The 26,825-nt window shown below is 46.3% G+C and overlaps 1 protein-coding gene across 7 annotated transcripts in view; it reads left to right on the plus strand.

Moving 5' to 3' along the window:
* Positions 1-26,825, plus strand: part of NIN (ninein) — a 159,314-nt gene that overhangs the window by 22,175 nt on the left and 110,314 nt on the right. For all 7 annotated transcript variants that reach the window (XM_063118241.1, XM_063118242.1, XM_063118244.1 and 4 more), the window contains 2 exons: positions 4,723-4,929; positions 26,056-26,137. In XM_063118241.1, coding sequence (XP_062974311.1) covers positions 4,744-4,929; positions 26,056-26,137 — 268 coding nt within the window. In that variant the 5' untranslated portion in view covers positions 4,723-4,743. The remainder of the gene's footprint in view (positions 1-4,722; positions 4,930-26,055; positions 26,138-26,825) is intronic.

Raw genomic sequence — 26,825 nt, forward strand, 5'->3', positions numbered from 1 at the left:
ATTGGAGATACCATAGAGCCATCAGGAATTGTAGCCATTCATAGGCTTCTCCTACATGAGTTTGTCAATTCATGAATTTGTCAAGGATGTAGAGTTTTATAATAATAATAATAATAATAATAATAACAACAACAACAACAACAACAAAAACAAAAACAAAAACAATACATTTATTTGTTACCTACCTCTCCCTCTGGATCGAGGCGGGGCACAACCCTAGTAAAAACACCATGAAATACATACAACTAATTCAAACATTTTAAACCAGTGCATCATTAAAAGCAGCACACCATTACAAGACAACGCGAGTTGATATGTGACGCTGGTCCAGGAATGAAAAGTCAACTACACCAGCAGCGTTCAGCTTGGACCTTGAAGGGGAAGTTGGGAAAGGAGGACCCTAATGCCAAACGTGGCGAAGGAAGGGCCATCAGTTCCAGACACATGTGCAGATCCAGAATGCATACAGCACGGCCGTCTTACTGAGAGAGAGACGGGGAGGGAATGAAGGCGGAGCAGGGAAAGAGCAACACAGATGATGTGTGTTATAATTATATGTATTATAATGTCCCCTGAAGAAGAGGGCTGCTTTGTCTTCTTTTGAAGGGTGATAAGATTGTCTAGGGCAGCCTTCCTCAACCTGGGGCACTCCAGATGTGTTGGACTGCATCTCCCAGGATGCCCCAGCCAGCTGGCTGGGGTATTCTGGGAGTTGTAGTCCAACACATCTGGAGTGGCCCAGGTTGAGGAAGGCTGGTCTAGGGCATGGGATACACTCCATGTCTCAAAGTCACTGTCGGACACCGTGATCTTGACTAGTCTTTTCTCTGGCTTGTCCTTGGCCTTCTCAAAACCAGGATGCTGTTGCACCGTGGCCTGCTTGCGGATCCCTGGTCGACAGCTGGTTGGCCACTGTGCTGGACTAGATGGACCCTTGGTCTGGTCCAACATGACTCTTCCTATGTTCTTATGAGCACTGAATTCTAGTTTCTAGGTTGGTTACCTAAGGGAGGAGATTTATTTATTTATTTATTTATTTATTTATTTATTTATTTATTTAAAACATTTCTATCCCGCCCTATATCACTAAGATCTCAGGGCGGCGTATAGATAAAAACATACAGTCTAAATCAATAAATATACACACTTAAAAACAAATTAAACCATGATCCAAGTTAAAACGATATATAATTTAAAAGCAATAGATGCAGTTAAAACAGTTAAAACAATGTGCCAGTGAGTTTAACCATCAAAGGCTTTGTTAAAAAGCCATGTTTTTACTTGGCGTCGAAATGCAATCAACGTTGGCGCCAATCGGGCCTCCAAGGGGAGGGCATTCCACAGTCGGGGTGCCACCGCAGAGAAGGCCCTCTCCCTTGCCCCATCATAGCGTATATATTGCATTGGTGGGATGCGGAGAAGGGCTCCTCCAACAGATCTAAGGTCTCGGGCAGGCATATATAAGGAGAGGCGCTCTCTCAAGTATTGAAGTCCCAAGCCGTTCAGGGCTTTAAACGTCATTACCTGCACCTTGAATTCCGACCGGAAGCGTATAGGCAGCCAGTGCAGTTCCTTTAAAACCGGTGTTACGTGGGCTCTGTAAGATGTACCCGCCAGCAGTCTAGCTGCTGCATTTTGCACTAGCTGCAATTTCCGCGTCGTCTTCAAGGGCAGCCCCACGTAGAGTGCATTGCCGTAGTCTAATCGGGAAGTTACCAGTGCATGCACTACTGTGGCTAGGTTGTCCCTGTCCAGGAAAGGCTGTAGCTGGCAGATCAGCTGAAGCTGACCCCAAGTACTCCATGCCACAGAGTTCACCTGGGCCTCCAGTGACAATGATGGATCAAGGAGTACTCCCAAGCTACGTACCTGCTCCTTTAGAGGGAGCGCCACCTCATCCAGAACAGGCCGCTTACCCAATTCCTGGATTTTGGTGCCCTTAGGGGTGTGTCCTGCCCAACTTGATTCAAAGCACCCAGAGATGCTAAAACCAGAAACACTTGCACAGGCAAGGACCAGGTCAGGTCAGGCCCAGTCCTGTCAAGGCTAGTTTAGAAGAGCTGACTAGCCAGGCAAGTTAGGCCAGGCAGGGTCTTCCAGGACCTTGGCCAGCTCCAGGTTAGATGAGACTCAGGCCATGGGGAGCTGTTGACTCAGTAACAGTCAAAGGCTTTCTGAAGCCTTGTAAAGGCCAGCAGCTCAAGACCTGCAGGCAACTCCACCCCTTCCATGAAGCAGTTTGTTCCTTAAAGGGCTACCGCCTGATTTGTAGCCGCTGGCTCCTATGGGGTGGGCATGGTAGAGACTGAAAGAACTGGGCATGTTTAGCCTGGAGAAGAGAAGATTGAGGGGAGACATGATAGCACTCTTCAAATACTTGAAAGGTTGTCACACAGAGGAGGGCCAGGATCTCTTCTCGATCCTCCCAGAGTGCAGGACACGGAATAACGGGCTCAAGTTAAAGGAAGCCAGATTCCGGCTGGAGATCAGGAAAAACTTCCTGACTGTTAGAGCAGTACGACAATGGAACCAGTGACCTAGGGAGGTTGTGGGCTCTCCCACACTAGAGGCCTTCAAGAGGCAGCTGGACAACCATCTGTCAGAGATGCTTTAGGGTGGATTCCTGCATTGAGCGGGGGGTTGGACTCGATGGCCTTGTAGGCCCCTTCCAACTCTGCTATTCTATGATTCTATGAGGCTGCAACGGGTGAGTGTCCTCTGCATTTAAGCAGTCAGGTCGAGGCACATCCTCCGATCTGGAAGGCCCTGGCCGAGCGAAGGTTGGATTCATGGAAGGAGTCTCCTCTGCCCCTGAGTCCTCTTCGGAGCCAGAGGACAGGTCAAGGCTGGGGAACGTGACGTGGTGACGTTGTCTTTTTCAGGCTGCTGTGTTGATGGGATGGGGTTTCTATGCTCTGTAATAAGCTTTCCTTCCTAGCCTCCTGTTATTGCTTCCTTAGTTAAATGCCAACACGATGTATAATTTTTCGTGAATCTATTAGATCATGGTGTCCTTTGGTGACTTTGGGATATTAAACAAAATGTGGCGCCCCTAAAATAATCATCTCAGCAGGATTATTTTAGCAGGTTGCTTATAGAAGTGCACAAAGGATGTGAATAGTCTGTATGGTGGGGGGGGGGAGTGTGTATAGAATGAAAGAGGCAGAAAGGGAAATAGGGTGAGAATAAGAGATTTTTTTACTGGGCCTTGTGTTCTCTACCGTCCTGGAGTTTGCTTTTGATCCAGAAGCTACCGAATTTTACATTTCTTCACAGAGACTGTTAGGGTTTTGCTGCTGGCAGTCAAGATAAAAATAATAATAATCGGGAGCTGAACTGCGTGATAAAACTGACCTCTGAAGAGCAGGTTGGATTTTCTGCAATTTAGATCAGTTTGGTGATAGAGTTGGCTGCAAGGCAATTAAAACTAGAACCGCTGTTGAGTGTTGCAACAGAACGGGGCCTGATGATGTCTTTGCTTTACTATCCATCTGCAAATATTTAAAAATACTAGGCTAATTTCTGCTGTGCCGAAGGGGAGGGTGAGTCTGAGGTTAGTGGAGGAGGAAACGGGATCTGGGTTAGGGTGTCATGGAATCAGATGCTGCCAAAAAAAGGGCTGTCAACTAACTGCAGAATTGTTAAAGGGATTGTCTAGTTTTTCACTAAATGAGCGAATGCCTTTACACATTGCAAAACTTCCGTGAGGAGGATGCTTTTTCTGAGAATCGTCAAGGAAGGAGCCGTTCCTCTTCTCGTGTAAACACACACAATATAATAAACCAAAACTAAAACCAAGGCAAGTTTTCCACCCTTAGTCCCATTCCAAAAGGCAAACTTCTTGCTGACCAGAGGGACAAACCATTTTAAGAAGATTCTTTTTAGATAAATTAAATGCAGAGAGGGAGGAACCGGAGTGCCTCTGTGTTTTGCTAACCAGCAGGTCAGCCCCTCTAAGGCCGGGGGATCCAATGTGGTGCAACAGACAACCCTCTCGTGACTGGCCATGCCTAGGCATTTCATGAATGGCCAAGCCTCGCCCCCATGGCAGCCATTTTGTGAGAGTGCTGACGACATTCCCTTCAAATGCTGTGATAGACAAATTATTATTATTATTATTATATTTATTTGTATCCCGCCCAATACTGGGCCTCAAGGCGGTCTTACAAAGTTTAAAACATACATTTTAAAACCTAGGAAAAGAAATGTTTTTTTAAAAAAAGGTTTAAAATACACAACAAAATTATAAGTCCTTAACATAGATGGAGGACCAAATTACTCTCTAAAGGCCTGCTGGAACAAACAAGTTTTAGCCTGCTTCCGAAACATCCACATCCCGTGCCCAGCCTGGGGCCTCCAAATGTGCGGGACTACAACACCCATCATTCCCAGCCTGCACAATGGCTGTGCCTGGAGGGCACCAGGTTGGGCCAGGCTGCCCCATTCCCTCTGCAGAAGCCCAAGGAAGGCCTGCCAGTGGGCTGAGTGCAGATCCTGCCAGCGGTCCTCGCTCACTCTCCCATTGCAAGCTCCTCGGGGCAGGGACCTGCCACCTTCTTCTCGCTCAAACGCTACCAAGGAGGATTCAATAAGCAGCCCAAAAGGGGGGGGGCGAGGGGCGCTGTGGGCGTGGCCTATGCGAATGCAGCTGCTACCTCTCTGGAATTCACACAAGAGAGTCATTATCCTGCCTTATGGTTCTCTTCTCTCCCTGCTCAACAGGTGAGCGTGGTAGGCTATGGGATGGATGAGGCTGAGCAGGACCAGTACGAAGCCCATCTCAAACAGCTCTTTGACAGCTTTGATGTCACCGGCACTGGCTCCCTGGGGCGAGAGGAACTGACGGAACTCTGCCACGTCTTGCATCTGGAGGAAGTTGCCCCGGGAGCTCTGCAGCGGACCCTTTTGCGGGACGATCTCCCAAGCCGGGTAAGACTGACGGGGTGATGCGTGGTGTCTGGGAGTGGTGGCGTATCTGTGCAGTTCCCTGCTTTGGAACAACTTGGACGGGTTGGACCTTTGGGTTGAGACGGGGAAAGGAAACTGAGGATAGACTTGAAGGAAAGGCCAAAAGCAGGGTGGTAGTCAGAGAACACCAGAGAGGACAAGAGAAGGTTGAGAGCGAAGATGTCAGTCCGCTGGAGATCAGAGAGAGAGTGAGTGAGTACGACAATGGAACCAATGACCTAGGGAGGTTGTGGGCTCTCCCACACTAGAGGCCTTCAAGAGGCAGCTGGACAACCATCTGTCAGGGATGCTTTAGGGTGGATTCCTGCATTGAGCAGGGGGTTGGACTCCATGGCTTTATAGGCCCCTTCCAACTTTATGATTCTATGAGGTTCAACTGAGATTGTACCCCAGGGTCTCCCATGCCATTCTTTGGGACTCTAGGATGCAATTTTGTTTGGCTCAGAAGATAAGAAGAGCCCCGCTGGATCAGACCGAGGGTCCATCTAGTCCAGCACTCTGTTCACACAGTGGCCAACCAGCTGTTGACCAGGGACCCACGAGCAGGACATGAGTGCATTAGCACTCTGCTACCCATGTTCCCTGGCAATTGGCAGTTATAGGCTTACAGCCTCTGATACTGGAAGTAGCACATAGCCATGAGGACTAGTAGCCATTGGGCCTGTTCAGATGACACTTCAGGCTCTGTGGTTAGCAAAACTGTGGTTCTCTGGGGTTAGCGCTAACCACATGCCGTGCTGTCGCACACAACACTTTAGGCCACGGTTAGACAGTCCAACTGTGGTTAGTGAGTGAGCAGGGTTTAGCAAAATGCATTGCAGAAGACCCCTTAAACCAGCCTTCCTCAACCTGGGGCGCTCCAGATGTGTTGGACTACAACTCCCAGAATGCCCCAGCCAGCGGCTGGGGCATTCTGGGAGATGCAGCCCAACACATCTGGAGCGCCCCAGGTTGAGGAAGGCTGCCTTAAACCCTGCTGCTTAACCCAAAGCCGTAACCAGCAGGATTTCAGGTGTCTTTTGAACAAGCCCATTGCTAGCCTTCTCCTCCAGGAATTTATCCAACCCCCTTTTAAATGCGCCATCCAAATCGGTGGCCATCACCACATCTTGTGGTAGTGAGTTCCAGAGTTTAACTTTGCGCTGTGTGAAGAACCTTGTTCCCTCCATCCCGCCCAGCACCCATCTTCAAGTAAAATCTAAGACGGTGATGCCAACTCTGAGTGGGTGAACCCTTCTGGGCCCCGGTAACCTTCTACCTCACTGATGCTGGCAATGGCAGTCAAGAAATACTAGTGTAACTGAATGTCATGATTTAACATTCACGTGGCATCAACAGTCCACTAAATGTCACTCAGAGCATGGAAGTGCCATCAATCCAGGTTTCTTCTGGCTTTCCTGAGGTGGGCCAGGCTGGAAAGAGAATCATAGAATCATAGAATAGCAGAGTTGGAAGGGGCCTTCAAGGCCATCGAGTCCAACCCCCTGCTCAAAACGGCTTCAAGCTGAGCTTGAAAACGGCTTCAAGCTGAGCCAGATGGACGTGGAGGTGGTGATGGTGGATAGGCTACACCACTCTTCTCCAACCTGGTGCCCTCAAATTATTTTGGACTACAGCAGGGGTGGGCAGCTTGTAGACCAAAACATCTGGGGTACCACAATTCCCATCAGCCTTAGCCACCTTAGCCAACTCTCAGGAATGATGGGAGTTGTAGGCTGAAACCTCTGGACCTCACAAGTTGCCCACCCTAGTCTACAACTTCCATAACCTCTAACCATTGACAATACTGTCTAGAATTAATGGGAGTTGAGTTTCAAAACACCTGGAGGGCATCAAGTTGGGGAAAGCTTGGCCATTCTCTCAATTTCTTCCTCCCTCCTATTCTCACACACACACAGGCGCACACCCCGTCCATCATAATGACAGCCATTTTTACCATGTTTCGGAGAAAGGCAATTCTTTTGAAGCAATTCTATTTAACTTATGGTTTGGATAAGTTGCGTTATTGCGCGTCCCAAAATATACCCCCTAAGAGGGAAGGTTACATCAATTGGGATTGTTTAGCTTGGAAAAAAGGAGGCTGAGGGGAGACAGGATAGAGGTGTACAAAATGATGCACGGTGTGGAGAATGTGGACGGGGAGACATTTTTCTCCCTCTCTCACAATACTAGAACTCAGTGGGATCATCCCATGGGGCTGATTGGTGGGAGATTTAGGACAAATCAAAGGAAGGACTTCTTCACACAGCGGAAAGTTAAACTATGGAACTCACTACCACAAGATGTAGTGATGGCCACCAATTTGGATGGCTTTAAAAGGTGGTTGGATAAATTCATGGAGGCGAAAACTATCAATGGCTACTAGCCCTGATGGTTGTGTGCTATCTCCAGTATCCGAGCCAGTTAGCCTGTGTGCACCACTTGCTGGGGAACATGGGTGGGAGGGTGCTGTTGCACCCATCTCCTGCTTGTTCATCCCTGGCCAACGGCTGGTTGGCCACTGTGCGAACAGAGTGCTGGACTAGATGGACCCTTGGTCTGATCCAGCATCAGGGCTCTTCTGATGTTCTTATCACACGCAAGGTAACTTCTGCTAACTGTACAGTCACAAGCTTATTAACACACACACACACACCTTCTTAACGCAGTGCCCCCGCTTCCCTCAGAAACCCTTCCTTTGGAATTAGTCTAAAGCTCGCCTCTGCTTGTGACGCTGCCTGGAGTTTCTGTGGGGATGGTGGTGAGGGATGGTGGAGAAGGGAGATTTGTGGCTTGAAGTGGAGAAATCCTTTCTTTCTGAAAGGCCGGGAGGGGGGAAGGTGTTCTCAGCCTGCTGTCTCCCCCGAGAGAAAACCCTGCCTCTTGAAAGGCGCGTGGACTTGCGTTGTGCGGGGCAGCAACAACAACAACAAAAAAACTGGTGGAAAAATAATGAGAGGTTTGAGACGGGATGCGTCGTCTTTATTGTGCTAATAAGGACACTCGCTCACGGAAACCTTCCGCCTCAAATTGGGTATCCAAGGCTTCCCTGCGTAGCATCAAACAAACTCGCCCAGCCGAGGTTCAATTAGCCTCTGACTACCGTGGGGAAAACAAGCTGAACTCCCCGTATAGATGTTGTCCTATTATGGTGGGGGCCCTTTGGACTAGCTGCTGTTCTTTGACTTCCTCCGGCGAACGTTGTCCGTTGGCATCTCTGGGCTTGACAGACCCCAGCCCACCCCAGCCCAGGGTGGGTTTGATTTAAATCAATTTGATTTAAATCACGATTTAAATCACTAAGACTCGATTTAATCATGTGACTTCCCCCTCCCCCCCCAAAAAAGTGCACTCTATTCATTGAATTTTTTGAAACTTAGCGCTTAAAGAGGTAAGGGGTTGATTCTGTGTACATAGATTTGCAAAGGCACAATGGCATTGTGATCTCTGTAGACACAAATTCACCGTTTTGAGAACTGTAAAACCAAGCAGCAGTGAAAATATCTTCTACATAGAAAAACTGCCCAATAATATTACAGAAACCACTGGAAGGTTTCTATAAGATTGTGAATGGATTAATGGAATTCATTTACCAATTTTTTTTAACATTGCATGAATATATACAGCCTCTTGCTACATAATTAAAAACTAATCCTTATTTCATGATGAATAACCTTTGGACTATAGTGTATCTTAAATAGAAAACTATCTTTAGATAGATTTTTCCTCAAAAAGCATTTTATTAAAAAAAATCCGATTTAAATTTTAAAAATCCAATTTTTAAAAATTATTATTTTTTTAATTATTTTTTAAAAACCACCCTGCCCCCCCCCCCCCCAGTCTCCCAAACTGGACACTGTTGGGCATTGATCACAAATACACAAAGCCACCTGTACCACTTTAATTTATTTAAAATATTTATACGCCATTCCTTATTAACAAATTCCAGGGCGGTGTACACCATCCATTAAAAGCAACAATTGAAGTTGAGATATAAATCCAAAATTAAACACTTCCCTTTGCTTCGCCTTGTCCACGGGTGTGTGTGTGTGTGTGTGTGTGTGTGTGTGTGTGAGAGAGAGAGAGAGAGAGAGAGAGAGAGAGAGAGAGAGATTTCCTCATTTTCCATCAAGGGTTTGAGCTCATTTGAACTCCCCTGATCATCCTGGTTGCCCTCCTCTGAACACGCTCCAGCTTGTCTGCGTCCTTCTTGAATTGTGGAGCCCAGAACTGGATGCAATACTCTAGATGAGGCCTAACCAGGGCCGAATAGAGAGGAACCAGGACCTCACGTGATTTGGAAGCTGTACTTCTATTAATGCAGCCCAAAATAGCATTTGCCTTCCTTGCAGCCATATCGCACTGTTGGCTCCTATTCAGCTTGCGATCTACAACAATTTCAAGATCCTGGATTGACAGCACAGGCAAGCCAGGTGTGGCCCACGGGCCTGAAGTTCAACACCCTTGCTTACTATGGGCACACAGCAATGTCATATGATCAGTGAGTGAGTAGGCAACTATCTGCAAGCGGGTTTGGGCCGGAAGGGCTACCAGTCACGGGTCATGGTGGATTAGAATTTCAGGTGCTGTTGCAGGGAAGACCAAGACAGGTTGAAGAATCCTGAAATGCTACATTTTTAATGTTCTTTTCAAAGTGCTTTTGATGTCAGCTCAGCCGGGGCTTCACAACCAACAGAGAGCAAAAACCTGTGAGTCTCGTGACTTTTTAAAAATTGATAATGCAGAAGATGAGGTTGAGCTTATCAAGTAGGAAAAAAATGGATTAAAGTGAAGAGCATCACCACATTATCTAACATAAGGCTGCAATCTTATACCCACTTACCTAGCATCCCATTGAACTCAATTATTTTTATTTATTATTTATTTATATAGCACCATCAGTGTACATGGTGCTGTATTATTATTATTATTATTATTATTTATTTATTTATTTATATAGCACCATCAATGTACATGGTGCTGTACAGATTACACAGTAAATAGCAAGACCCTGCCGCATAGGCTTACAATCTAATAAAGTTGTAGTAAACAATAAGGAGGGAAAGAGAATGCAAACAGGCACAGGGAAGTGTAAACAGGCACCGGGTAGGGTGAGGCTAACAGTATAGAGTCAGAACAAACTCAACGTTTAAAAGCTATAGGGAAAAAAAAGTTTTTAGCTGAGTTTTAAAAGCTGTGATTGAGTTGGTAGTTCTCAAGTGTTCTGGAAGAGCGTTCCAGGCGTAAGGGGCAGCGGAAGAAAATGGACGAAGCCGAGTAAGGGAAGTGGAGGTCCTAGGGCAGGCGAGAAGCATGGCATCAGAGGAGCGGAGAGCATGAGCGGGGCGATAGTGTGAGATGAGAGGGGAGAGATAGACAGGAGCTAGACCGTGAAAAGCTTTGAATGTCAGCAGGAGAAGTTTATATTGGATTCTGGAGTGAATTGGATTCTGGAGTGAATTGGAAGCCAATGAAGAGATTTCAGAAGTGGAGTGACATGGTCGGAGCGGTGGGCCAAGAAGATGATCTTAGCGGCAGAGTGGTGGACAGAGACCAGCGGACTGATGTGAGACGAAGGAAGGCCAGAGAGAAGAAGGTTGCAGTAGTCCAACCGAGAGATAACCAGTGCGTGAACGAGAGTCTTGGCAGAAGAGACAGACAGAAATGGTCGAATCCTGGCAATATTATACAGGAAGAAACGACAGGATTTAGCTACTGCCTCGATATGAGGAATAGCTATGAGGAATGTACAGAGTAAAACAATAAAACAGCAAAACCCTGCCGCATAGGCTTACATTCTAATAGAATCATAATAAAACAATAGGAAGGGGAAGAGAATGCACCAAACAGGCACAGGGTAGAGTAAATCTAACAGTATAAAAGTCAGATCAAAATCAAGTTCTAAAAGCATTAGAAAAAAGAAAAGTTTTTAGCTGAGCTTTAAAAACTGAGATTGAACTTGTAGTTTGCAAATGTTCTGGAAGAGCGTTCCAGGCGTAAGGGGCAGCGGAAGAAGATGGACGAAGCCGAGCAAGGGAAGGAGAGACCCTTGGGCGGGTAAGAAACATGGCATCAGAGGAGCGAAGAGCACCAGCGGGGCAATAGTGTGAGATGAGAGAGGAAAGATAGGAAGGAGCTAGACTGTGAAAAGCTTTGTAGGTCAACAGGAGACTTACTCCTGGGTAGACATGTATAGGATGGTGGGTTAGAGCAGACAAAAAGATGCTGAGTGTTTCTAACATGTTCCCTCTATCGCACAGCATTTGAGTTTCTAGCAGAAGAGATGGATGTACTTTGTTCTAGGTTCTGACAGCTCTATAAAACTCACCCTGCTGGCTTGCAGTTTCTCTTGGATATGCCATTTTGATTAGGAAAAACTGGCTTATCAAAAGGAGATTCAGCAGAAAGGGGCTAAATGGACCTTGTAATACTAATTGAAAGGGGGGAGTATTTAAGGAATTAAACCACTATAAAATGCTTTAATTTAAGTGGTGCTTCACTATTTTAATTTTTTAAAAAATGAACTGGAAAAGTGTTCAAGCACTCCTTAAAATGCGGAAAACAAACATGAAAGGGTTTCACGAAGTGTATCGTGAACGTGTGCTGAGCTGCGATGGGTTCAGGTTCCTGATACTTCAGCACCCATGTCAAAACCACGTCCCGTAAACAGTCAGTAGTGCTGAGGGCACCGGTGTGGATGGATTATAGTCAGATATTCACAAGGAAAATGCACATCATAGAATAGCAGAGTTGGAAGGGTGCCTACAAGGCCATCAAGTCCAACCCCCTGCTCAATGCAGGAATCACACACACACTGTGGAAAGTCTGTTGCAATTCTCCTTGTGGCTTACAATGGAAGAGCAAGGCCTTCTTAGCATGGTGAACCATTTGTCTGGAAGCACCCCAAAAGGATCATAGAATCATAGAATAGCAGAGTTGGAAGGGGCCTACAAGGCCATCGAGTCCAACCCCCTTCTCAAGGCAGGAATCCACCCTAAAGCATCCCTGACACATAGTTGTCCAGCTGCCTCTTGACAGAGGTTGTGGGCTCTCCCACACTAGAGGCCTTCAAGAGGCAGCTGGACAACCATCTGTCAGGGATGCTTTAGGGTGGATTCCTGCATCGAGCAGGAGGTTGGACTCCATGGCCTTGTAGGCCCCTTCCAACTCTGCTATTCTATGATTCTATGAATCCGGCCCTCTGGGATTCTCCAAGTGGCCACGCCCCTTCCTCTGGCTCCACCCCGCCTCTGATTGTTTGATGGTTTCTTGCCTTTCACACAGTTTTCTCCTCATTCTAAACGTCTGAAATGCCTCTCCTGAGGCTTAGTCACCTTCAGTAAGACCTTTAAGCTAAAAGATGCCTGTATTTATGGCCTGCCCCTTTTGCACTAGGCCCCGCCCACTGCTGGAACACAGCCCCCGAGAGTTTCTCTGAGCTGGCATTTGTGGCCCTCAGCCTGGAAGAGGTTCAACACCCCTGTTGTAAGCTGATCTCTACAGCACTTGTGTCCTATCTTTGGATGGAGTTTAAAGCACCAGAAGGCCATCTAGTCCGTGACCTTTTCTCCAGGAAGCCCATTTCATAATCTCGGTTCTCTTTCCCCTGTAATAGGTGGCTTGGCTCACTTTTCCAAGCTGTACGGTTCTTGAATCCTGACGGAACCTCGATCATTAACAAGCTTAGCATTTGTTTCTTGCCATCTCTCTGCCTGTTTTAGAATCAGGAAGATGCATGACAACCCGGAAGGGGGCAGAGGCTTAGGGCACCATCACAAAACAGGTTTTTCTTGTGTGGATATTCAGGGTGGAAATGCACATTCCCCTGCGGAAATGGCACAAATTTGTCTTCTTTGCAAGTGCATCTACGGCCATAGCTAGACCTAAGGTTTATCCCTGGATCGTCCAGGGGTCAAACCTGTTCATCTAGGTGACACACAGGGGATCCAGTGCTCAGGCAGGGGCGAACCCTGGATGATCCCAGGATAAACCTTAGGTCTAGCTGTGGCCTATGTTTGGAAGTTGTCCATTATTGCTTTATAGCAGTATTGAAGTGCATTGATAACTGTTGGGTCCATTACACATTCCATATACATAGTGTTATTTCCTGCTTTTTATTCCACATTATTTATTATATTTATATACCACCCCATAGCCGAAGCTCTCTGTGAACAGTCAAAGCAAATGTACAAAATTTAAAACCACAAAAAGCATAAAAGCAGACAATACCCATTTAAAAACAAATGTTCTGGGATCAGTTAAGAAAAACTCTGCATTATTTAAAATACTGCAGCAAATGTCACTGTGTGTCTTACGAGGTATAAATGCATAAGAGGTATGTAGCGTTACCATGAAGGGATTGAAATAAGAACATCAGAGGTGCCCTGATGCTGGATCAGACCCAGGGTCCATCCAGTCCAGCACTCTGTTCACACAGTGGCCGACCAGCCATCGGCCAGGGATGAACAAGCAGGACATGGTGCAACAGCACCCTCCCACCCATGTTCCCCAGCAACTGTTGCACACAGGCTTACTGCCTCGAATACTGGAGCCAGGACATAATTTGACAAAATACTGGAGATAACAATGATTTGACACAAGGCGTAGAGCTTCCAGGAGTTTTCCGAATAGGTTCAGAGATTGTTTACAAGTGTGCCCTGTCTTTAGGCCCTGTGCTTCCACCCAACTGGTGCTCCAGTAATGGACGGGCGTTCAGGTGTCTGGTTGTGCCGCCAAAGGAAGACACAGAATCCCATTAACAGGAGCCTTTACTGGGAGCAGCACTGGTCTTGGAAGGAGGCTCGGATGCATTTTCGACTCGTCTTGCCCGGCTGAATTGTGGCATTCATTGTCTTCCCGCCCCCCTCCGCCTCCACCCCGAACTTGGTTTAGACTCGCTGCTCTTAATCTTCCTTTTGAGCTCCAGTCATGGTAAAATTGCTTCGTGCCACACAAACCCTGGCCATCTGTTCTGGTTGCAGCTGCAGTTTTCAAGACTGGAGTTAAAAAAAAACCAAGGAGGAACATTCACTGTCTCCCCACAACAAATGAAACCCCTTTTCCACCTTCATCCTCTTTCTCTTTCTCTCTTCCTTTACACTATTTTTAAACTTAGTCCGGTTACATAATAGATAGTGACTTGGCAAAACGTTGGGCTGGGGCAACGGGACGGGAGAACGCCCAACCCCCCTCTATGGCTTCTGCATGGGGGTGGGGGTGTCCTGCAGCAGCCTCCGTGTAAAACAATGCGTGTTTTGTTGAGTGGGAACAATGTTTTCCAATCTGCTCTTTCTCATTGATTGACTGGATTTGAACTTAGTCCAGGACTTCGACTTCCCTCATTTGCTAACTGGGCTATTGGGCGGTATAGAAATGCAATCGAAAAATAAATTAAAAAAAAAAAAAGTTACATAGAATCATAGAATCATAGAATAGCAGAGTTGGAAGGGGCCTACAAGGCCATCGAGTCCAACCCCTGCTCAGTGCAGGAATCCACCCTAAAGCATTCCTGACAGATGGCTCTCCAGCTATCTCTTGAAGGCCTCTAGTGTGGGAGAGCCCATAACCTCCCTAGGTAACTGGTTCCATTGTCGTACTGCTCTAGCAGTCAGGAAGTTTTTCCTGATGTCCAGCTGGAATCTGGCTTCCTTTAACTTGAGCCCGTTGTTCTGTGTCCTGCACTCTGGGAGGATCGAGAAGAGATCCTGGCCCTCCTCTGTGTGACAAGTATTTGAAGAGTGCTATCATGTCTCCCCTCTGGGGTCCTTGTTGATTCCTGGCTTCAGCGATTGATTATGTAACCAATCTCTCGTTGTCGATTCAATTCTCCCGCAAATGAGATGACATCAACGCTTGATAGCAGAACTCTTGTTTTGCATATAGAAGATTCCAGGTTCAACCCTTACTAAAAACAAGAGTTCAGGTATAAGATGGCTTCGTGTGGCCGTATGTTCAAAGGAATACCCCAAGCTTAAGGGTGGAGGAAAGACAGCATGGGCCAGATAAACTCACTGAGATGGTATGTTTCTGAGTCCATCTCATTTGCCCACCCCGAGAGCAGTTAGAGAGGGCTTTCTCTGCAGTGCCCCCAAACCTTTAGAACAGAGCTTTCCAAACTTTTCATGTTGGTGACACACTTTTTAGACAGGCATCTTTCGTGACACAGTAATTCAGTTTTACTAGCAAACTGGAGGTTAAACTAACCCCTTATAAGAGATACGGACACATACATAGAATCATAGAATAGCAGAGTTGGAAGGGGCCTACAAGGCCATCAAGTCCAACCCCCTGCTCAATGCAGGAATGCACCATAAAGCATCCCTGACAGATGCTTGTCCAGCTGCCTCTTGAAGGCCTCGAGTGTGGGAGAGCCCACCACCTCCCTAGGTCTCTGGTTCCATTGTCATACTGCTCTAACAGTCAGGAAGTTTTTCCTGATGTCCAGCTGGAATCTGGCTTCCTTTAACTTGAGCCCGTTATTCCGTGTCCTGCGCTCTGGGAGGATTGAGAAGAGATCCTGGCCCTCCTCTGTGTGACAACCTTTTAAGTATTGGAAGAGTGCTCTCATGTCTCCCCTCAATCTTCTCTTCTCCAGGCTAAACATGCCCAGCTCTTTCAGTCTCTCTTCATTGGGCTTTGTTTCCATTTATTACATAAATGTATTACATAAATTGTAATAACGAAATGTATGGGGACACAACGTATCTCATGAAAACCTTTCATTTATATTTTTAAAAATCTATGATTTGCAAGATAATAACATACATTTCCAAGATTGTTGTCACTTATGAGTAACAATATGTAAATATGTGCAAGAATTTTAAAAAAACTGAATAACACCAATAGCTACTTACCATTTTAATGAGATGTATGAGGTTGATGGGATGAACACAGCTTTTGAATATTTGGTGGAATATTAGATAAAAGACACTCACATTTTGTCATCAAGCATTTTTAAGCTTCTACATTTCAGTGTCTTTAAGTTTGTCATTGTTGAAAAGAATACTTCACAAATATATGTAGTACAAAACTGCAGAAGAATTTTTAATGCTTTTTTACCTATATTTGGATGTATTTTTGAAACGCGAATCCAAAAGCTGTCTAAGCGCCTTGCTAGACCTACCTTAAAATCCGGGCGTGTGGAGGGGCCAGCCTGTGCTTCCCGTCGCATCGGCCATTTTGTCTTATATCTTAAAGGGGCCATGTGCGCAGGAGCGCACCAACGATAAAGGTAGTGCGCCATACTAATGGGCACCTTTGCTGCGTAAAAATGCATGCAAGTTGGTATTGCTTATTTCACGTAGACTCAGAGGTTTCTCGTTACGTTCACGCGACACACCTGCACACTGCAGCCGGCACACTAATGTCTCATAACACACAGTTTGGAAAGCTCTGCTTTATTTATTTATTTATTTATTTATTTATTCATTTATTTATTGCACTTCTATACCGCTCCCATAGCCAGGGCTCTCTGGGCGGTTTACAGCACTTTAGAACAAGTTGCTATCGGAGGTCCGCCATGCTCCATCCTTGTAGGCTTTTAAGAAGTTCTTGATAATGTATTATTTTACCGGGGCCTTCTCTTGAAGTGGCCACTGTGGTTGCTGTTACTGCTGGTTTATTGTTGGCTTTTTTTAGTTGTTTTGATTGCTATTTTATTGTGGTTCATAGAATCATAGAACAGCAGAGTTGGAAGGGGCCTACAAGGCCATCGAGTCCAACCCCTGCTCAATGCAGGAATCCACCCTAAAGCATCCCTGACAGATAGTTGTCCAGCTGCCTCTTGAAGGCCTCTTGTGTGGGAGAGCCCACAACCTCCCTAGGTCACTGATTCCATTGTCGTACTGCTCTAACAGTCAGGAAGTTTTTCCTGATGTCCAGCTGGAATCTGGCTTCCTTTAACTTGATATTTTAACTGTTTTTATGTATTTTATTGCTGTGAGCCGCCTTGGGATGACTTCTGCCCTGAAAGGCGGCCAAGAAATATTTTAAATAAGTATAAAATAAATAAACTTTTGACCCGGATTCAGTTAAGGCAGGTGTAGGGAACCTCTGGCCTGCAGGCCAGGTACAGATCAGAGGGGTTTTCTATTCAGCCTGCCAGTTTCTTCTCCCATTTGCACCCCTTTCTCCCCAGCGAAATGTGTGCTCTCTGGTGAGTAGCTGATCGGAGATAAGGCGTTTTCTCTGCTCAGTGCTGAGAAATGGAGCCTCCCTCAGCGCTGAGCCGGGGAAATGACCCCACAGCGCTTATCTATGTAGATCAGCAGAGGGGGGGCTGAGAAAGAGGCGTGTGTGAGTGTATGGTATGTGAGAGACTTGGTAGTCATGCCCACTTTGGGCTCTGCCTGTGCCCACTGCTGGGTGCACGTGGCAACCAGGACGTTTCCCGGGTGGCAATCCAGCCCTTGGGCCAAAAAAACCCTCTGTGACACTGGTTTAGGACTTGTTCACACAGGCATGTAAATCACGTCTTGCACCTGAGTGTGTGAATTGCCTCCATGCATTTTTTAAGTGGATTGATTGATTGATTGATTGATTGCATTTATACCCCGCCTTTTTCCTCCAAGGAACTCAAGGCGGCATACATAACCATCCTCTCCATTTATTATTATTATTATTATTATTATTATTATTATTATTATTTATTACACTTATATACTGCTCCCATAGCCAGGGCTCTCTGGGCGGTTTACAGAAATTCTAAAATTGAGATAAAAACAAGTATACAAAATTTAAAACTCTAAAACACAGAACATACACACATAAAGCATTAAAAACCGATTAAAAACTAAACATGTGGGTGATTAAGATTCTATCTTCATAACAACAACCCTGTGAGGTGGGTTGGGCTGAAAGTCTGTGACTGGCCCAAAGTCCCCCATGGCCGAGTGGGGACTAGAACTTCCCGACTTCCAGTCCAACACTCCAACTGCTACACCACACTGGCTGTAATATTGTGGTGTTAATATTGCTAGCTGAAATGTTTTAGTCTGTGATGTCTCTTTCACACGTGTTACTTACCTCTTGGTGGTACATGTGTGACTCGGACCTTAAAAATAAGTGAATTAGCCCAATAATTCTGCTAAAGCAGCTTGATGTCCACAACAGCTCATTTAATAATAAGCCTGTTTGTTTCAAAGGCCCCACATTAATCGTTTGGGTGGGGGTCCTTCAGGCCACCGGTGGGCAGACTTAACGTTTCCATGGTCTATTTTTATACGTTTCCACTAGAACCCCTCTGGTCCATCAGCATTCAAGAGGCAGCTGGACAGCCATCTGTCAGGGCTGCTTTAGGGTGGATTCCTGCATTGAGCAGGGGGTTGGACCCGATGGCCTTGTAGGCCCCTTCCAACTCTGCTATTCTATGAGTCTATGAACATGTTCTAAATTGAAGGAGACAAAGCGCATACAAAGAGAAAGGGCCTCTTCTCAGTCAGATCACAACTAATCTGTTTGATGGTAGGGGTGACACAGTGATAGTAATAATACTGGCCTGCCTTGGATTATTATTATTATTATTATTATTATTATTATTATTATTATTATTATTATTTTATATCTTACCCGCCTCTCCATCCTGATCGAGGCGGGGAACAACACCGTATACATTGTTAAAACTTCCTAAAAAATCATACTAAAAGCATGGTTGTTGTGGAAACGTCTCCGCAGTGCTCTTAGTGAACACCTGGAAGCGCTACGTGGTCAGCTTGCATATACCGCCGTTTAAAATGTTTAGCGTTTTATTAGCCATGACAGAGGGCTTTATTGTTGATTGGATTTCTGAAATGTTGTCAAGCGTTCTGAGTGGTTTTTCGATGAAGTGCCCCGTAAATTCTGGAGTAGCTACATCGCCTCGTGAACCGAGGGCACCTGGTTTTCTCTGTCAGGTGTCGGGAGGTGTGCCGTCATGATGCATTTCCCAGGGCAAATGCATTGCGGGGAGGGGGGGGCAGCCTGGCCAAGCAACCCCCCCTTTTCTCACGTGATCTCCATGACACACACGGGGGGTGGGCGGTGTTTGCTTCATCGCTCGCTCCCTCCTCTCCCCTTCGTGCTAATTTACGTTAAATGTCAAGGTATTTTTTTTAATCAGGGAGATTCTCTCCACGCTGCAAACTGTCCCCTCCCCTTTTTTTTTGAAGAGCGCCAGCATTTTGAAATATTTGTAGGATGAATGGCAGTAATTAATGTGCAAATGAGGCCGCCGGTACAAAGTTTCTTCACTGAGCTGGTTCCCAAGGCAGCTTTTAATTACTCCTTGCGATATGCGTTGAGGTCTCTATTGCTAGATTGTGACGGCTTGATGTGTATTCAGTCCAGAAGAACATAATCAATCAATCTCTCTCTCTCTCTCTCTAGAGAGAGAGAGTGAGAGATGTACAGATGTGGTGGACTGCAACTCCCATCATTGCCAGACAGCGTGGTGGGTGGGGCTGATGGGTAGTGCAGTCCCACACATCTGGAAGGCTGGGGAAAGCTGGCATAGACATTTGTAGACTAGAGGCTCCTTCATCAGATGCACAGATGTGTTAACCTCAATTGGCAGGGTGGAGACACACGGTGTAGGCTTCCTTTTGCCAATATGATGCCCTCTAAATAGGTTGGGTTCCCATTCCCATCATCCACAACCAGCATAGGAATTCCATGGGAGCCATGGGAATTGCAGTCCAACCCACCTGGGAGGCATCATTTTAGGAAAAGCTGGTGGAGGGTGTGTGTGGGGGGGAGCACTGTCATGAGATTGATGGATTTCCACTCCACAGCACTAACTGCATATAATTTACTTAAGGGAATCTGCAGCCATGATGGTTTTTAAGTAGGCTAGATTTTGTTTAATTTATTTATTCTATCGTATTTCTGAGTCGCTTTATAAAATACTTTCTCTAAGCGATGTACAAAATCGAATAGAAAACAAAATTAAAATAATAAAAAAAATCAGTAATTCACAAGATCCAAATCCAGCATAAAATGGCAAAACAAATGGGCAAACACCAGTAAAAGTAATTTAATCACATAAATGAGCTAAAAATAAACAAACCCCAACCTACCGGCCAATAACCATCATCAACAGAGACTGATAATAAAACACTGTTAACATGATGTCAAAAAGGGTTGGATGAGAAAATGGTGCGATGTGGCTGCAAAAAAAGCAAATGCTATTTTGGGCTGCATTAATAGAAGTATAGCTTCCAAATCGCATGAGGTACTGGTTCCTCTCTACTCGGCCCTGGTTATAGGCCTCATCTAGAGTATTGCATCCAGTTCTGGGTACCACACTTCAAGAAGGATGCAGACAAGCTGGAGCGTGTTCAGAGGAGGGCAACCAGGATGATCAGGGGTCTGGAAACAAAGCCCTATGAAAAGAGACTGAAAGAACTGGGCATGTTTAGCCTGGAGAAGAGAAGATTGAGGGGAGACATGATAGCACTCTTCAAATACTTAAAAGGTTGTCCCACAGAGGAGGGCCAGGATCTCTTCTCGATCCTCCCAGAGTGCAGGACACGGAATAACGGGCTCAAGTTAAAGGAAGCCAGATTTGGCTGGACATCGGGAAAAACTTCCTGACTGTTAGAGCAGTACGACAATGGAACCAGTGACCTAGGGAGGTTGTGGGCTCTCCCACCCTAGAGGCCTTCAAGAGGCAGCTGGACAACCATCTGTCAGGGATGCTTTAAGGTGGATTCCTGCACTGAGCGGAGGGTTGGACTCGATGGACTTGTGGGCCCCTTCCAACTCTATTATTCTATGATTCTATGATAAAAGAAAGCACCTCGTCCTGGTGTTGAAAGGACATTCAAGACAGAGTCAGATTTGCCTCGCTCTTTCTCTCTTTCTAGAACAGGATGGTTAGTAAATGGGTAGAACTATGAACTAAGAGAGACAAGGATTCTCCACGTTATCAGAACCTGTTTGAAGTGAATGTGAAGCACAGGGTCTCTTACCGTGGAAAGAGTGCCTTAACTCGTCAGCCCTACTCCATAAATATAGTATTGGGGGCAGTATGACCAGATAGGGATGGCGCGTCTTCTCGGTGGACTTGAGCCTTGGCCAGTCTTTTGTTTAGAAATGAAGCCATGGATTTGTATTGGTAGCTTGTGGAGGCACCAAGGGCTACGATAAGGCCACCAGTGGCTACTAAACATGGTGGCTATGAGCTACCTCTACTATCAGAGGCACCTGGAAATCGGATCCTGGAAGAGGTGGACCATTGGTTTGACCCAGCATGGCTCTTCTTGGGTTCTGGTTCTTGGTAGGCTGGAGCTGAACCAGTGCTGGGTCCAGGTTTTTGAGGGCCTGTAGGCATGTTCCCCTCACTGGGCCTCCCTCAGCGAGTCTACCTTCTCTCCGCCATTGTCAACAGGGGACTCTTGCCTGTGGGCCCCCAGCAGGTGCCCAACCAAGCCTACCCTTGATGCCGGCCCTGAGGTGAACCCCAAAAGCTTCCCTTTGGGACAGCCCAGTGTTGAGCGGATTCTGGATTCTCTCTGAGTAGTTCATAAAAATTAAAACCATAAAGCACAGCTTAAGGTATAAAATATGGAAACTTAAACCACACTGTAAAACCACAATAGTTCCACTCCATCCTGCGCTGGTCAGACCTCACCTCAAATCATGTGTCCAGTTCTGGATACCAGGCTTTAAGAAGTATTCAGATAAATCGGAATGAATTCAGAGAAGATGATCAGGGGACTAGAAGCTAAGTCCTATGCGGAAGGATTGAAGGAACTGGGTGCATTTAGCCTCAAGAAGAGAAGACGGAGGGGGGACAGGACAGGAGGACAGCACTTTTCAAGTTCCTCAGGGGCTGTTCCCCAGGAGAGAGCCACAATCTATTCTCTGTCATCCAGGACTGTAGGACATGAAAAGGTCGACGGAGCCAGGATTGTCTTCGTCTTCATTGCAGTGGCTTCCCCCTCCCCACCTACCCACGCTGCTTAATGAAAGTTGTTTATTTACAAGCATCTTGCTATGGCATAGTTTCCATAGAGCCCAGGGGCCTGACGTGGCACCGAAGCTGTTAGCAGCCGATATGCCGGTGCATATCTCAAATGAGCCAAACGATTCATTCGTTCAGAATAAGCTTGCAAGGAATTTGAAACTTGCCAGGGCAAAGCACCGTCCTTGAGCAATAAGCAAGACCTGGGGGTGGAGGGTGAGTGGGACAGAAAAGCATCTCTTAAGTGGATAAATATAGTGCGTGGGGGGCGGGGAGAACAGGAACCATTTGGAGGCATTGAGCATGGAGGCGCCTGCATACATGCATAAGTATGTACAGAGGTATTCTTGTATTAGGAAGCGTTTGCCATTTGGGGTGGGAGTGGGGTGGAAAAGCCAAAGGCAATCTCCCATTTCCACGCAGGTCCCCGAACATCTGGCGCTGCGTGCACGCAACCTCGCCCCCGCTCAGCGTACAGGCATGGCTCAAAGGAGAGAGGCCTACTTCAGCCCTTAGCATTTGTACAGTGCTTTAAAGGTTTAAACAGTATCCCATACATTTATTTATTTACTTCATTTCTATACCGCCCAATAGCTGAAGCTCTCTGGGCGGTTTACAACAGTTCATAAGATAATAAAATACAGCATAAAAATATAGGTGTGTGTAACTCCTTCATATGTTTTAATATGATTTTAGACTGTAAGCCTCTAGGCAGGGTATTGCTGTTTTATTTGTATATTCTGTACAGCACCAAGTAGAATCATAGAATCATAGAATAGCAGAGTTGGAAGGGGCCTACAAGGCCATCGAGTCCAACCCCTGCTCAAGGCAGGAATCCACCCTAAAGCATCCCTGACAGGTGGTTGTCCAGCTGCCTCTTGAAGGCCTCTAGTGTGGGAGAGCCCACAACCTCCCTAGGTAACAGATTCCATTGTCGTACTGCTCTAACAGTCAGGACGTTTTTCCTGATGTCCAGCTGGAATCTGGCTTCCTTTAACTTGAGCCCGTTATTCCGCGTCCTGCACTCTGGGAGGATGGAGAAGAGATCCTGGCCCTCCTCTGTATAACAACCTTTTAAGTCTTTGAAGAGTGCTATCATGTCTCCCCTCAATCAAAATAATAATAATAGATAATAATAATCTCCCCTCAAAATAAATAATAATAATAGATATACAAAATTTAAAACAATTTAGTCAAGTAAAAACACTTTCAATGGAATACTAGACTTATTTAGTTGGCTGGCATAAATGCCATTTCATATGCCGTTAAATGCCTGGGAGCAGTCTTAACCTGGTGCCGAAAAGTTGACAGTGTTGGCTCCAGGCGGGCCTGAGTGGGGAGATCATTCCATAGCTGGGAGGGGGGCCACCACTGAAAAGGCCCTCTCCGTTGTCGCCTAATTTTCCTATTGTAATCCTTACATCAACCTTGCAAGTTGGCTCGTTATTTTTATCATCCTCGTTTTTCAGGGAGGTGAGGTGATGAGAGACTGGTTTGCCGCTGGAGCCCAATTAGCTGGTTCATGGCACTGGCAAGATTTGAAGCAGAAAATTTCTTATTCATTGCTCAGTCTCTTAGGCCTTAGCTCAGCCTTCCTCAACCTGGGGCGCTCCAGATGTGTTGGACTACAACTCCTAGAATGCCCCAGCCAGCTGGCTGGGGCATTCTGGGAGATGCAGTCCAACACATCTGGAGCGCCCCAGGTTGAGGAAGGCTGAAGCTAGACCGGGCGAAATTCCGGGGCGAACCCCGGGATCATCCCTGTGCATCCACATGACTCACAGGGGATCCCAGGATCAGGGAGGGATAATCCCTCCCTTGCCCCGGGATCTTGCCTTCCCCTTTGGGCCCGCTTTTTCCGTGGTCCCGGGCTGAGCGTGAGACCACGGAACGTGTGGCCCGTTGCCACGGTTTGACCCGGCTCTGCGCATGGGGCGCAGCGCTCCTCAGGAGCACTGCACCCATTGGCGGTAAGGTGGGGAGAGCGGGAAAAGTAATTCATTTTTTTAAAAAAGCACCTACCTCTGCGCATGACAGTTCGTGTGCTCCTGTGTCTTTAAAAATAAAATAAAAATGGCGGGCGCGATGCCTCTCCTCCTGAGGTCGTCACGCCTCACGGGTAAATGAAGGAGGGATCTCGCGGTAATCACATCGCGGGATCTTCCCCCCGCCCTCGCGGACTATGAGGTAGGTCTAGCTGAGGCCATTGTCACGCATAGCCTATGATTTCATTGAGCAAACGACTGCAAAACCTTGTTGAATAAAGCCCTGAGGAAGGACGTTTTTTGTCCGAAATGCGTAGGCACCTTCATTAAACCATTTTCATACCAATAATATTTTGCAAAGATTATCCTTGGTTCCGCCCCTGCCTTCGGCTTGTTTTTTCACTGCCACAGTGGCCAACCTGATGTCCTTGGGAAGCCACAGGGACTCTGGAAGCTGCCTTATACGAAGTCAGCCTCTTGGACAGGATCTACACTACTGCTTTAAAACGGTTTATAACAGTCGTGACAACTGCTGAGATCCAGGACACACACTCCGTATACAATTTTCAAACTGTTTTCAAAGTGTCATGTCCTGCTTGGTGTAGATGTGGCCTTGGTCTATCTAGCCCAGTATTGGTTAGACTTTGCTCAGGGGCCAAAATACAGCTGGCGAGAGTACCAGAGAGACACATCACTTGCAGATGTGCGGTAGGCTGTAATAAAATGATGGTCTGTATTATAACCACGCCTGGTGTCCTGCTCACATCTGCTGAGCCACTGCATCCCATTGGATGCAAGCAGAGCAAATAGTAAAATCCCTCCCTCTTGGCAGGGTGCACCAAGTGGTTGGGGGTACACTGTGATTCATCTGCATCACCCACAGAGTCATGGGTCTACTTGCAGTCTCACTTTTGGATGTATGGAGGGAACCTATTCTTTGTATTATTATTATTATTATTATTATTATTATTATTATTATTATTAATATAGCACCATCAATGTACATGGTGCTGTACAGAGTAAAACAATAAATAGCAAGACCCTGCCGCATAGGCTTACATTCTAATAAATGTGGCCTTTAGCCTGGTGAAAAAAACCTTGCTGAATTCCTGCTAGCTCATATTTCAAAATGATGACTTAGGATGCTGCAGTCGATTGCTTATGGCTCATGGTGAGTGAGCCGTAAGCACTCACCATGATCCTTGCCCTCCTCTGTGTGACAACTCTTCAAGGTTGTCACACAGAGGAAGGTCAGGATCTCTCCTTGATCATCCCAGAATTCAGGACACGGAATAATGGGCTCAAGTTACAGGAAGCCAGATTCCAGCTGGACATCAGGAAAAAAGTCCTGACTGTAAGAGCAGTACGACAATGGAACCAATTCCCTAGGGAGGTTGTGGGCTCTCCCACCAAAGAGGCCTTCAAGAGGCAGCTGGACAGCCATCTGTCAGGGATGCTTTGAGGTGGATTCCTGCATTGAGCAGAGGGGTGGACTCAATGGCCTTGTAGGTCCCTTCCAACTCTACTATTCTATGATTCTATGACCTGAGATACTTATTGTAGCATAAACTTTTGTGGACTAGCAGAGCTAGGTGGAAGGTAGATCTTCAGATGTTTTGGACTTCAGCTCTCAGCGTTCCTAACCATTGACCATGCTGGCAGGGGCTTCTAGGAGTTGAAATACAAAAATCTGGAGATCTACCTTTATACCACAATAAATCTGCATTTAAGGTATTACAGAACTCTTTGTTGTTTCTGCTTCAGCAGGCTAACATGGCTATGCCTCTGGAACAGAAAAAATGTATTTATTATTTATATAGCAGCATCAGTGTGCAAAGTGCTTTACAGAACACAAGAAGATAGGTCACTGCCCCAAGGAACATCCAGTCTAAAATTCGACAAAGAGGAAACAACAGAAAAATGAAGTAGGAGAGGTGGCATCATGAGGAATTCAGGAAGGCAGTTCCAAATATCCACGGTAGAAAGGAATGGAGTCGTTGAGGAGCAGACAGTGAAGGAGTTGGAGGACTGAGAACCGCAGGCATGGATATATCAAGATTTGAGAGGGGAGTGATGGGTGGGGGTGGCTTTGAAAGTCAGGACAATGAATGTGCTCTCCCAAGGTGACTGGTATACTTGTCCACAGTGTGCTGAAATTCTTGCTTTTCTTTCCTTTTTTTTAAGGTCCACTTCGACCAGTTTAAAGAAGCACTAATCCTCATCTTGTCCAGTACATTAACAAATGAAGACTCCTTCCAGCAACCAGGTAAGCCAGATCTCCGGTGCATTTGGATTCTGGCAACAGCGGGGTGGGGTAGGGGAGGAATTTGACAGAGTTCAGATCCATTTTTTTAAAGCGTTCCAGGACATGATGAGTGAGCCGTCATGTGGCTGCTGTTGTTGTTGTTGTCTTGGTGACTGTACTACATAAATATTGAGAGCCAGTGTGGCGTAGCGGCTAAAGTGTTGGAGTGGGAGTCGGGAGATCCGGGTTCTAGTCCCCACTCAGCCGTGGAAAGCCACTGGGTGACTTTGGGCCAGTCACAGACTCTCAGCCCAACCCGCCTCGCAGGGTTGTTGTTGTTGTGAGGATAAAATGAAGAGGAGGAGGAGGAGGAGGATTATGTATGCCACCTTGGGTTCCTTGGAGGAAAAAAGGTGGGACATAAATGCAATAATAAATAAATAAAAATAAATATTCTGCAAGTCAGCCCTGTAGATTGTGGAATTGTAGTAGCTGAGTTCAGTGGAATATGCCTGATTTGTTTGCTTTGTGAGGAAGTTCTCAATCTGCACGTCTGATTCTGAATTCACGGCTTCCTGTTTTATAGCTTCTCCGCTTCCCCGCCCCAAGCATTGCAGTGACAGAAGAATAAATAGAGACAGCCAGTGTGGCGAAGTGGTGAGAGTGTCAGATTGGGACTCAGGGGACCTGGGTTCTAGTCCTCATGAAG

This window comes from Elgaria multicarinata, chromosome 2 (assembly GCF_023053635.1).
Source record: "Elgaria multicarinata webbii isolate HBS135686 ecotype San Diego chromosome 2, rElgMul1.1.pri, whole genome shotgun sequence".
NCBI classification, from domain to species: domain Eukaryota; kingdom Metazoa; phylum Chordata; class Lepidosauria; order Squamata; family Anguidae; genus Elgaria; species Elgaria multicarinata.